Source organism: Tinamus guttatus, unplaced genomic scaffold (genome assembly GCF_059628265.1).
Source record: "Tinamus guttatus ecotype Peru unplaced genomic scaffold, ASM5962826v1 Tinamus_guttatus_pri_ptg000643l, whole genome shotgun sequence".
NCBI lineage: Eukaryota > Metazoa > Chordata > Aves > Tinamiformes > Tinamidae > Tinamus > Tinamus guttatus.
Genome location: NW_028289177.1, coordinates 739,069 through 751,399, shown reverse-complemented (window position 1 = coordinate 751,399; position 12,331 = coordinate 739,069). Strand labels below are relative to the sequence as shown.

Sequence of the window (12,331 nt, the reverse complement as noted above, 5' to 3'; positions counted from 1 at the left end):
CTTTCCTGCTGCAAGAAGCACTGAAAAGAAACATGCAACCTTATTGTTCGCTTGTTTTCCAATACAGTGAATTTATTATATGTTGCAAAATCAGCATTCAGCTTTTTAGTGTACAAAAAAGACACTAGCTCTTAAGAAAAGATTAGGAAAGCTGAAGACTATGCTGCCTTTAAACTGTAACATTTTGGCAAAGTGAAAAGCTCTGTTGTAAACTCCAACTCCATGGCTCAATATAGTTTTATCCACAGTACAATATTACAAAGTAAAACACAGTATCAATAAGTTAAGATCATACTTAATCACCTAGAACTGGTTTCTATTAACCCAAAAAGCACAAAATTTGCCTAGCTTCATAATCTCTAAAAAGAAAAAAAAAGAAAAAAAAAAAGAAAAAAAAAAGGCAGGTTTGACTACAATTCTTTAACACAGTCCAAAAGAAAAGTGAAGCAGAAAGGTGTTGAATGCTAATTGGGTCTCACAGTTTGGATATTCATTAAATATTTTCAGTTTTATATTCAAATTTTAGAAGTTCCAGAATATACACGTAAATGTACACAATACATCTTTGTATACAACTCTGTTTGCAAAAATATCTTATAGCAGATGTATAAAGATTGAGATCCATCTCTATCCCTCCCTCCCCCCAAAAAAATATAATAATAATAATAATTAAAAAAAAAAAAAGAGGCAAACCCCCCATGGGAAACGGGAAGGACCAGGAGAAGGGAGGTGTTTCCATGGAAGAATTGACCCATCGCGGTGATGGAGCTGCTGCCACCCCCGTCCCCCGTCCCTGTGGGGACGCAGCTCCGGATCCCAATCCCGGCGCTCCCGCCGGATCCGGCGCCGGACAAGCGCGCGGCTGCAGGAAGGGCGCTGGGATCGGGCTCCGACGGGAGCCCTCGGGAATCCCCATGCCCTTCCCGTTGGGAAGCGTCTCCCCTTCCCGCGGCCGCCGGCGCCTCCTGTCCCTGGAAGGGCCGCAGGTCCCCGCGCGCCTCCCAGCCCCGATCCCGGCGGGAGCGCCAGGATCCCGGGAAGCTCCGCTGGGCTGGGGACAACGCGGCAGGAAGGGAGAGAAACTGCTCCGGAGGGAGAGCGCGAGGGACCATCTAGCCAGAACGGGGGATTTTTGTCTTTTTTGTTTTTACAGCAGGTGGACCCACGTTTTCCGGTGGAAAAACGCCATATTCCTCGCAAAGGAGCCGTTTCCCTCCTCAACTCTGCCATTTCCCTGCGCGAGGGGGGAAAGGCTCCCGGCACGGGGACACCGCAGGCTCCTCCACGCCGCGATCCGGGGACACCGCCGAGGCTGCCGGGATTAGGCGGGATTGGGGAGAAAGAGAAAGAAATCGCAGAGTTCAAGGGCACCTTTGTGCTTTTTGGCGTGTTCCTCGCGCCCTGGCCGCGCTCTGAAGTGTTCCCTTCGAGTCCGAAACGAACGGAGAAGACAGACTGCAAGGAGAAGCCGGCGGGATGAAGCCCGACAGCGGGAGCGACCCGCGTGGAAACGCTACCTGACCGTCCCGAGCCCAGGCGCCTGCTCCGAGAACGGGGATTTTCTGCCGCAGCTTCTTTGGAAATGCACAAAACAGAACAAGAAAGCATCGCCCCCCACCCCCAGCCTTCCTCAGGGGCCTTTACAGGTAATAAAATAACTTCTCTGGGTAACTATCCAGCGAGCTTTAGTAATACTGCAATTGTGAGACAGGAAAGGTTCTCAAACACTTGGCCTAAAAGGAAAAGGGAGGCACAGTTTTAGAAAAAAGATGCTTTTTTTTTTCTTTTTATACAAAAATAGACCATAGTCTCATCAGCAATTAATAAAATTGGCTGCCTTGGTATAAAATTATAAAAGTCAAAGACAGACAGGTCTCAGTCTTCCCAGCCCCGGGACGCGCCGGGAGCGCGAGCGGCCGGGACGGCGCGTGCCGGAGAGGCCCCTGGCGCTTCCCACCGCGCGGGTTCCCGGGCCGTCCCCGTCCTCGGGCCTCGCGGGGACACGGAGCGGAGGTGACGAGGGCAGGAGGAGGGCGCGGGGCCGTGGGGCGTTTGCGCGGGGCCGTGGGGAGCGCAGGAACAGTCGCAGGTGCCGGAGGAGGAGGTAACCTAGCAGCATTCCAGTTCCTCACCATTTGAAGGACAATTTGCAACCCCGTGGGGCCGGGTCAGGGGTAATTATACTTCATGCCAAACTTTAATCCATGAAAACTACCGATTCTGAACCTTTGGGAGCTTCTTTCGCGTTAAGTTTCCCTCAGTGTCAAACGCTGGCTTCGAACAAGCGGCTTTTCACTTGGTACATCCCGACATTCCGAGAGGCTAAAGCTGGAGAGGACCACACCAGGCGCGGGGCTGCTACCTGGCTCCGGCGCTGGCGCGGCGGCTTCGGCATCGGAAGCGATCCCCGAGTTCTTCCAAGCACGAGGGATTAATGCTCGTCTCTGAAAGGAAGCTAGCTGTAGGAAAGGGAACGTAACATCCAGGTGACTTTGTTTCTGCCCTACCAGTCCGGATCAGCGCCAGCTAAAACTGCTGTTGGTCATACTCTGCTATGAGTTTTTTAATGTGGGCCAGTTTGTTGTGGAGGTATTCGCAGCGGTTCTTCTCTTGGCTGTAATTGGGGTTAGTCTATAAAGAGAAAAGAAATGCGGTGACAGGAGGTGATTCCTGGGACTCGGTGACATCCCTGACCCCAGGGCACGAGGACGTGCCCGGGGGCTCCAGCTCGGAGCTGCTCCGTCGGCACAGCCCAAGGAGGCAGATCCCTCCTTCCCCTCGGGGCAGGGACACGCGCGGGGGGACCCGAACGCGGCAGCCCCGTCCCCTGCCCTTCGCCCCGCGCCAGCACCGCGTTGTGCAAGGCTGAGGAACAGAGCGGGGCTTACGACACACGGAAACGCTCCAGGGAGCTCCCAAACCCCTCGAGGACAGCAGGGCCCCACGCATGGGCCACCAGAAACAAGACAACAGCGCCTGGTGCAGGGATCCCGTCGGGATCGGGATTGCTCCCTCATCCAGCCCCAAATCCCTCCGGGCAGAAACGTCAGCTCTAGACACCCAGGGCTGCCAGGAAAGCCCTGTGGGACCCCGGCCCACGGGACAACGGGCCCCAAAGCCCCGGTCCAGGGCCAAGCTCAAACGCTCCCAAACATCCCCCGGGCAGAGGATGCCGTTACCTCTCAGCCTGCCCATTCCAAATGCAAGCTGCAATCTTGCTCGACAAAAACGAACGTATCCATTCTTCTGCTAACGTGCCATGGACACAAACACGTTCACGAGCAGCCTCCACTCCCCGTGACCGGAGACCCCTTTCCAGGCGAGCTCTAGCTGAGTAAACTTGACATCTCCTCAGAAAGTTCTGGATTTATTTTTTTCCACTTGGCCAACTACCCACTTCTTCCGCCACTACAGACACTTTCCCAAAGCCTTCCTCACAGCTGAATATGTTTACTTACCTTTTTAATTTTCCGATATTCCTGTAAAATTTGATCATGGATCGTCTAAAAGGCAAAAGATAACAAGTTATTTTCACAACAGCCAGTAGTTCTGCAACCCACTGTAGCAGCTCAGCATTTATTGAGGGCTTCATTTCCACGTTTTGCCCAAGTTCAGATTCAAACCGACTCCCTCCACCCCTTGTCGTGGGAGATGGGACCGCTACAACACGAGCCCCAACGCGATTCCCTGGCACTTGTCCCACTGCAGCGGCCACTCGGATTGACCAGGTACCTGACACCTTCACTGATTAATTTTGCTTGGACTGTAAAAATAATTGAGGGAGGAATCACAAGATTTCCGAGAAAAAGAAGGATATTCAAGGGAGGAAGCGGAGCTGCTACAATAGGTGCTCTGTAAAGAGCTGTTTATTGTACTCAACGAGATTATTTTCTCGCGATAATGAATAGTTAAAGCTCTTAAAAAAAAAATCAGTCTGACAAGTTGAATAATGCTACATTATTAAGATCAAAGATTCAAGAGAAACAGATGACCCTGCACTAACTCCCCTTCCAGCCCCGATACGCTACCATATGTGCGAATATGAGTTTGCTGGCTGGGATACACTAATGGCTTCCAGCAGCTTTTGGCTAAGGAGGCCAATTGTCTCAGTGAGGCCTTTCCTTGTCAACAAGTCCCATGATGTGCGCTCCAGCTCGCAAACCGAAGAACACGGGGCTGCTCTAAGAACAGGCCTCGGCGCTGCGAGCCGGACGCGCGTTCCCGTGCGCGGGCGGCGCGTTCCGACGCCGGACACGGGGGCTGCAGCGAGCCCAGCAGAACCAGCCGCTGAACAGCCACAAACGGCAGCGCTGCTGCTTGCAGAACCCAGGGTTGAAAGACAGATATAAATTTGATACCTTGTATTCTTCAGAGCCCTGCAAAAGTTGTTTCAGCTGGGAGTCTAACTGCGTGAAGCGTCCAGTTATCCTCTCTATCCGGGCGTGCAAGTCTCTGTACTCATTGTATTCTGCGTTGAAGTCATTTTTGTAACTCTGACGCTGCTCCAAAGAGGAAATGGCCGCATATTTTCTAGAGGGAAAATAATTCAGTTAATCAGTTTAGAATTAACTCTTCTCTCCAGGCAGCAAGATGACTGAAGTGCCAAAAACAGGGGGACAAAATCAGGTGACTGATTTTGAAAGCTAATACAATCTCGGGATTTCATTATGGTAGCAATGAGATAAGTGTCAGGATTACGGCCTTGACCTCTAGGCAAAACAAGGCAGTGTTTGCTTCCAGAATTCCCCATCTCTGCAGGGCAGGATGGAATATGCAGGTACAGCAAAGCACGTGAGCGGCCGAGGGCGGAGGAGGACGCTCAGATAGCTCTGCTACAGCTTTTCCACTCTCTGCTGTCCGCAGAACATGGAGTTCTGCGTCCGTGCCAGACCTTGGAACAGCAGGAATACGATGCTTCCAGTGCTAGGAGCGTGTGAAGGGAAGGAACACAACAACACTCGGCTATCGCTGCAAAACGCTCACAGGACGATTACGTGGCAAGTGCAGGGTAAGAAACCATGCTGAATAGACTGAATCGCTCCCTGCTCCTTTCCAAAGATACCCAGCGTGAATGGAACGCAACACCAAGAGCTCATGGCTAACAGATGTGCCTCCGAGGCCTTTGGAAGTTATTCAGCTCCACAAAAGCCTATTAAACCTGACACTTCACAGAAAGCCCAGCAGCGCGTCCTCTCCGATGGCAACACTCAGCTTTTCGCAGGTGACCCCTCTAATTTACCTCCTTACTGTCAGCAATAGTGATAGCTATGTGCAAGAACACACATAGTCCAGCTTAGGTATCAAGTTAATCAGAGAAAAACTATCACTGCCTTAACTTAAGGCAGCTCTGGCCTTCAAGACCTCTGAGTTCCTGCTAGGGGCTGGAGTAGCACCTGAGTGCAGAGGGCAGCTGTCCTCAGCAGTACGAGGTGTCACCACAAGAGCAGTGACAACCCTCCCCTTTAAGGAGCTGAGCACCAAAACACTGGGATTGCACAAAAGGAGCCACAAGCAGCCTGAGCTTTCAGAGCAGGGATCTCTGTGCAGGCTGGATCCGCGCGGCACAACCGGTGCTGCAGAAACACGAGCCATCCTCCTGCTTCTGAACGGCACCCGCTCCGAGCAGCCTTTGAACGGCTGAGAGCAGCAAAACCCCAGCCCTGTGACCACAGCAAACCCTGCACGGCCCCGAGCAGCGAGCGTCCCGCAGAGCGGAGCCGGCAGCACGGAGAGCCGGGCCGCGGCGCGGCAGGGACCCGCACCCATCACCATATTTAATAACATTAAAGCAGATCGCCTCCTCTTAGTCTATGTACAACATGGACATGTTTACTACTTTCCAACCCTCCTCAGATATGGAGTTTCCTAAGGCACTCGGGCAACTTGTTTATAGGAAGATAACCTTGAACTCCATAAGAAGGGAAGGAACAGATTAGATCCTACGTTTCGTTTCAGGAAATATTCCTAAAATCAGATTCACCTTTCTGGCTTTTTTTAAACTCATCTTGCAAAGTTTTTTTTTCAAGTAACAGGTACAGCAGAATCACTAGCACAGAGTGCGCAATAGCTAGGAGCCTGATCCCCAAATGATAAACTGATAAATATGAGCAGTAATCGAGCAACTTACAATAAATAATCTGGCATTTCTGAAGTCGATGTTGGTACACTAGAGTTATTGCATGTTCCATTTAAACCTGAAAAATAAACACTTGTTTAGAAACATTCCTAAACCTTATAGCTATAGGCAAATAAACTGCAAACTCATAAACCCATCTCCAAAATAGAGTTCACTGCATTCTAAAGAATTTCTGTTTTGCTTTACATTGACCGAAAACAGAAGATACAATATTATGAGGTGACTGGAACTTCAAGGCTTTGCTAATATTTGCCTGTCAACAAAACAATATCAACATTAGCCAATGCCATGAGCAGCAAAACAGCCTAGTGGAATTGGTTTATGAATAGCGCCTGCAGGGAAGGAGAACACAGATATCAACACTAAACCACAAAGGAAATTTATGGGTCCAGATGAGCAGAACAAATCAGAGCAAGGTGCACCTTCCCCTGCCCTGATTCTGTAGTTTCTTACCATATGGGTTAGCACTTTCAAACTACAGGTTCCTATAGGAGATGAGATCTGCAAGACACACAGCTCCTCCCTGTACAGCCCCTGGCCCTGCAGAGGAATCCAAGCGCTCTGAGAAGTTGAGGAAATCTAAGGGGGAGGTTCAACCGAGAATATTGAGGACTTCAGGTGAAGGGAATGAAGACTTCAGAAGGAATGGGCTTCTGAGGGCGAGCCCAGGACAGCCTCCATCCTCAACATAAGCCGTATACTGAATTGCTAATTTGGAGGAAGGAAAGAAGTTGGATAAATTCTGAAAAAGGACTCTATCCATGAAGGGTGTATTTTACTGAAAGGCCTAATTGGAAATCTATGAAAAGACAGCACAAATCAGAGGCAAATAGGGAAGGTTTCAAGAATTTAACTCATCTCTTTTACATTAAAAAAAAAAAAGACACAGTGGTTCAGTGCCTTGGTGCGAGTCTGCAGAGCGGGTACTGCCTCGGTCACCCGCTCCCCGCAGACCCCGCGGGACGGGCAGGGTCTGTCTAACCCTCCCCATGGGAAACCGCAGGGAGCAGGAAACGCCAAAGCACTAACAGGCACCTACAGCAATAACCTAATTATACCTTTAAAAATATCCAATTCTCTCCAAATTTACTCAGAAAGGCTCTCCTGACCAGAAGGGAAGAACAGAGCAGCGTTCCGAGCAGCGCGAGCTCCTGCTGCACGTGTTGGTGACGCTTCTTGCCTCCTCACCTGGGTGCTCCAGTGCAAGACACGGAGCAGGGCTAAGGAAGAGCCCCGGGGAGAGGGAGAAGCAAGAAAAGAAGATTTATTTTGCCTGTGAGTGCCACCTACTGTCTGCCAAATGTCCCCAGAGGTCCCTTGGTGGCCTGGCCAGACCTCCCGGGAGCAGCCGCGGGATCTGCCGGCGGGTGCGGAAGGAGCCGACGCTGCCGCGCGCAGCGGGACGCGGAGCGGCGCCGGGACGGCCGCGCGGCCCCGGGCAGCCCGACCACATCCTGTTTACGCGGCCTCCCCGGCCGGGAGCATCCGCTGCCGACAGCGGGACAGCGAACGGGCACCGGGTCAGGAGAGCACGGGGAAAAGGGATAAATCACCAGCGCCGGGCAAGAAAAGAAGCCCCAGCAGCTGCTATTAAGCAAGAGGTGTTGGCAGAGCGTGTGTAATGCGTAACTATCTGTATCTGCTACGGATGAGGATGCAAGAGAGGGGAGAGCAACTCAAAAACGCGCAAAAACCTCACACAAAAGCAAGCTCAAAGGAAAAAAAGGATCTGGTTTTTCAGAACGCTGGTCTGCAGCACCTCGAGGTTCCCTGTTTATAGTGAGCAGAACTATAAGCCTGGCTAAAAATGACTGGAGAACAAGTAAAATATACAGCAGAGGCGATGGAGAGGCAGCCCCGCTCCTCTCGCAAGGGCTGGAGGGGTCAGCTGCACTTGCAAGTTACTTTTTTGAGCCAAATTTGGGTGGTTTTCACACAGCAGCCTGAGGAGGGGTTTAGTGAACAAGAGGAATAATGGGGCAAAGGAAAAGAAGATGGATGTGATATAGCAGGAGCTCCAGACTGCAGTGCTGCTGGAGCCAGCGCAGGAAGTCCCACTGCTTGGGAGAATTTTAAGAAGGCCTAATGCACCCGCAGAGAACAGGAAAGCAGCAGGCACTGGCACGGGAACGGGGCGGGCTAGCCAACATATATTCTCTCCTCTAGTTTCTAAGAGCACACAGAACTGACTTGGAAATGCACCATCTCGATGGAAAGCATTTTGTTAATCCTTGGAAAAAAAAAAAATCAAGCTCATGGTTGGACACAACGGGAAGTTATTGCAGTGTAAGAGAGCAGATCGTAGCTGGCTCCACTAGTGCTTTATCTAAGACTTGTCTATCGTTTCTTTTGCATCCGATATTAAAAGCTTTTGTGACTCAGTTTTCATTACCGAGTTAAAAATCAATACAAGAACCATCCCAGCACCAACCACAGGCACAAGAGCAGGAGGCAATCAAAAAGCATCATTTTTTTCACTCCACCAATGGATCCTGATGTCCGTTACTCATCCCCATATACTAACAAGGCTTTTAATTTAACAACGAGAAACATGGCACCATCTCAGGTAGTTCCAAGCAGCATAAAAGGTTGAAGAGGGAAAACTTGATATCCTCTTTTTAGAGAGGAACCATTCGTCAATTTGCAGGTAGGGACAACAATATTATTTCGTTCAGTGGAACGACACAGGCAACCTCTGTCCTGTGTTTTGAGCACAAGCAACACGCAGCTGACACTGCTATTCTCTTAGCACACACCACCTAGGAGGATGCTTCAGAGCTTACATACCTGCCACATCCTGGGGAACACTAACTAAGTCAGCATTTTTTATTACTTCACAGTCCTGTGTCTCCTCTTTGCACTTCTCTTCGCTCTTCTTCTCCTTCCTCTCTTTCTCCTTGTCTTTGTGCTTTTTGGATTTCTTCTTGCTCTTCACGTAGGAGCCGCAGTTGTGTTTGCTGCTCTGGGCACAGTCTGTGGGCAGGGGGTGGCCCAGCCTGTCGGCCGGCGCCGCGCTCTCGCAGTCCCTGCCGTTGTGAGCCGGGTCGTTGCTCACGTCCGCGAGGGGATCGTGCGGCCGCGGCAGCTCCGGGGCCGCGAGGCCGGAGCTGGAGCTCACGGCGTCGGCGGGCGGCGCGGCCGCGGCGCCCGCGTCCCTGCCGTTGGCCGCGCTCAGCTTCCCGTTGAAGGTGGGCTGCGCGCGGTGGGCCAGGTGCGAAATCCGCGGCTTCTTGTTGGCGAGCGGGTCGATGAACTCCAGAGGCTGGGAGCGTTTCTGGGAGAGGGCAAAAGGGAACAAGAAAACCAAAAGAACGATCGCTTAGGAGCGTGCTGGGAGCGGGGAGGACACGCGCTCCGCACGCGGCCGCCGCTAGATGGAGGTGCGGGAGCGTCGACACAGGGAGAGCCCTGCTAAAAATAAAGGACCTGCCAAATCCCCGCTCAGAGGCAGCTCTCGGATGCCCCGGTGGGACCCCACGGGTGACAACCCAGCCCTAACCACCCTCTGAAACCCCGAGAGCCGCCGGGGAGCCCGGGGCAAGCGCTGGGGCTGCTTACAGAAACCCGCAAGTCAGATAAGTAATTTTTTTTTAATCTTCTACGCTATTCCTGTGCAAACCATGCAACCCATCTGACCTCTTTGAGGTTTTTTTTTCCCCAGTTTAACCCTTTAAATGTAAAGCTTCCTCCTCCTCCTCCTCCCTGCTGCTTCCAACTATTAGCAGAGAACAAACCCCCATGAAAACATCCGTCCTCTGCCCCGCATTTGCAGAACACCCACGGGTGCAGGAGTCTGTCCGAGGTGCGGAGGAGCGACGCGCTCGGGCCTCTGCCGTGCAGAGGGATCCCCAGGTTCTGCATTTTATTCCCAACTAATTGTCACCAACTCTGTGGCCAACAACTTTACCCTTGCACCACACTCCTTGCCCTTCTCAAGGGGGACGTTTCCTGGAACAGGGGAGAAACTCATTTGTGCAAATGCCCAGCCTTTAAGGCAAAAAAGAACATGAGGAGCAGCTTTCAATGCCATTTCTCATGGTCCAGCAGAACTTTAACATTCCTTAAGTGGAAAAAAAAAAGAGAGCAGCGGTTTCCATGTGGGCAATCAGCCCTACCTGGGCAGCCACAGGAGAAGAAAGCTCTGCATGCCTGTTTTCTAAATGTAGGTGCGTGTCTACAGGCTAAGGTCAGCTCGGGGGAAGTTACCCTGAAAGATCCCAGCCTCCAGGCAGCAAAGTTTAAAAAAAAAAAAAACAAACCTCAATTTAGAGCCAAAACGCTATGGTCGTCAGGCTCAATCCAGTTTGGGGCAGCTGAAATTACCTTGGACAGCTATCAGCACGGCGGCGTGCGCCGGCCTGGCAGCACAACATCTGAGGAAAGATTATTTAGTGCCCAGCGGAAGACAAGTGATAGTTCTGGATATTTCCTTTGGATGTTGCATTATTTTCTTTACTGTCTCCGGCAGGGCTGCAACGCGCCTGCAAAAGGAACTTTTGTTCCGTCATGAAAGTGCAGTTGTGGCAGCGCCGGGTCCCTCCTTGCCCCGCGCGGGTCCCGAGCCGTGTCCAAGCCGTGTCCGTCTCTCCAAGAGCAGGGAGCACTCGCCCGAGTGCAGGTCCTGGATCTAAGCTACTGTCTATACCCACCTTGACTTCAAGCCATCGAATCCCACTGGCAGCAGCTTCAGCTCCTCGCTGCTCTGCCACGGGCTTCTCGGGAATTACTCCACCAACTGCTTTCTTGCTTTCATTCCTGATCTTTTTTTCCAAACAATTTGCATTTAAGGCTATCAAATCCTCGTCCTCTCCCGGGACAGCAACCACCAGAACAGCGTCCTTTCTCTAAACAGAAACTGCAGCTACATTTTATGTAGCATCAACAAATGACCCCTGCAATGAGCAGCTGTCTGTGGTTCGCAGCCACAACAGAAGTGCTGCCGGCAACACCTCTACCCCTTGCTCAGTTGCTGCTCTTTGACTACCCTTTTCTAGATCCCAGGGAATCAACGGCCCAAGGTTTTGATGAACTAACATGTAATCACAGCGACCCAAAACATCCCTACAGCCTCTCACGTCTTTCAGAAATATGTAAAGCCAGAAGCAAGACGGTTTTCACCTCCTGGCAGCACAGGGCCTTTCCAAGTTAACTCAGAGGAACGGGATCGTTGGTTATTCACCAGCAACACACCCACTGCAGAAGAGCATTTGGAATTAGCTACCTGGCAAACAAGTTGCACAGTTCTTGTTCTCAATGGAGAATTGCTTCCCTCTTGCTGCCAGAAAGCACATAATTTCCTTACCTGCTAATATTCTTTGCCACTAATCCTCCGCGCGTCTGTCCAGACAAGTAAGCATTACACATTCCACTGGCAGGAGCAGGATAAATACTCGACTTGTCTGGACTGACCCACAGGAGAGGGGAAGAAGGTTTCGCAATCCTAGCGAGAAACGCCTGAACAAAAAGATACTGAGACAGAAAAACAAGGACAGGCTCTGCTTAACACACAGATCTTCCGTGGTTTATCATCACTGAACAACAGCTACTGCCACTAGAGAGCAACAGCATCAGCTCTGCAGAGCTGGAGTGAGAAAAGCTGCTTCCAAGAGAAAGTGCTCGGCTAGCTCTCTCGGGGACAGGCTGTACTGACGAGAAGAAAAAGCCAAAAATAAAAATATTTCCAGCTTATTCGCACAAATGTTTGCAAATAAAATGTTTAGCTATGAGTTTCTTCCGCCTCTGAAAGATCTTCAACAGCTGTCTAACATTATATGAGAGGCCACCTGAAAAGCATGAGTCTTAGGAAGGTGGCAGCAGGCCGAGTCGCCAGTAAGAGGACACATCTCCAGGATATCCAGTGACCAGAAACGGTGCTTTTCACAGCCTCACGCACTGGCATCCTAACAAATCAAAGAGCAGACCAACCTGCCCCTGATCCGTCACAGCAATTAGACTGCAAAAGGTCAAGGTTTTTAATAACTCAGCTGTGTTTGGGAGCTGCTTATTACTGCTTCTTTCCAGTCAATTATTGGTAGCGAGTAAAACACAAGCTCACATTTGCCCAAAGGAATTATAGGTACTTTTTAAAATGTATCCCTTAAAATGAAACCTGAGAGCACGTTGTGGGAGAGCCTCCCCAAACTCCGCTGCTGAACTGAATCCAGAGGAGAAACAGAGCTGCAGGAACCCTAGGAA

General features: G+C 51.0%; 1 protein-coding gene across 1 annotated transcript in view; it reads right to left on the bottom strand.

Annotated features, from left to right (window-relative positions):
* Positions 1-2,168: 2,168 nt before the first annotated feature.
* ELL (elongation factor for RNA polymerase II) overlaps positions 2,169-12,331 on the bottom strand; it is a 40,484-nt gene continuing 30,321 nt past the window's right edge. The window contains exons 8-12 of the mRNA XM_088535690.1: positions 8,924-9,410; positions 6,128-6,194; positions 4,359-4,530; positions 3,459-3,503; positions 2,169-2,631 (exon numbers count right to left, since the gene is read on the bottom strand). Coding sequence (XP_088391816.1) covers positions 2,527-2,631; positions 3,459-3,503; positions 4,359-4,530; positions 6,128-6,194; positions 8,924-9,410 — 876 coding nt within the window. The 3' untranslated portion in view covers positions 2,169-2,526. The remainder of the gene's footprint in view (positions 2,632-3,458; positions 3,504-4,358; positions 4,531-6,127; positions 6,195-8,923; positions 9,411-12,331) is intronic.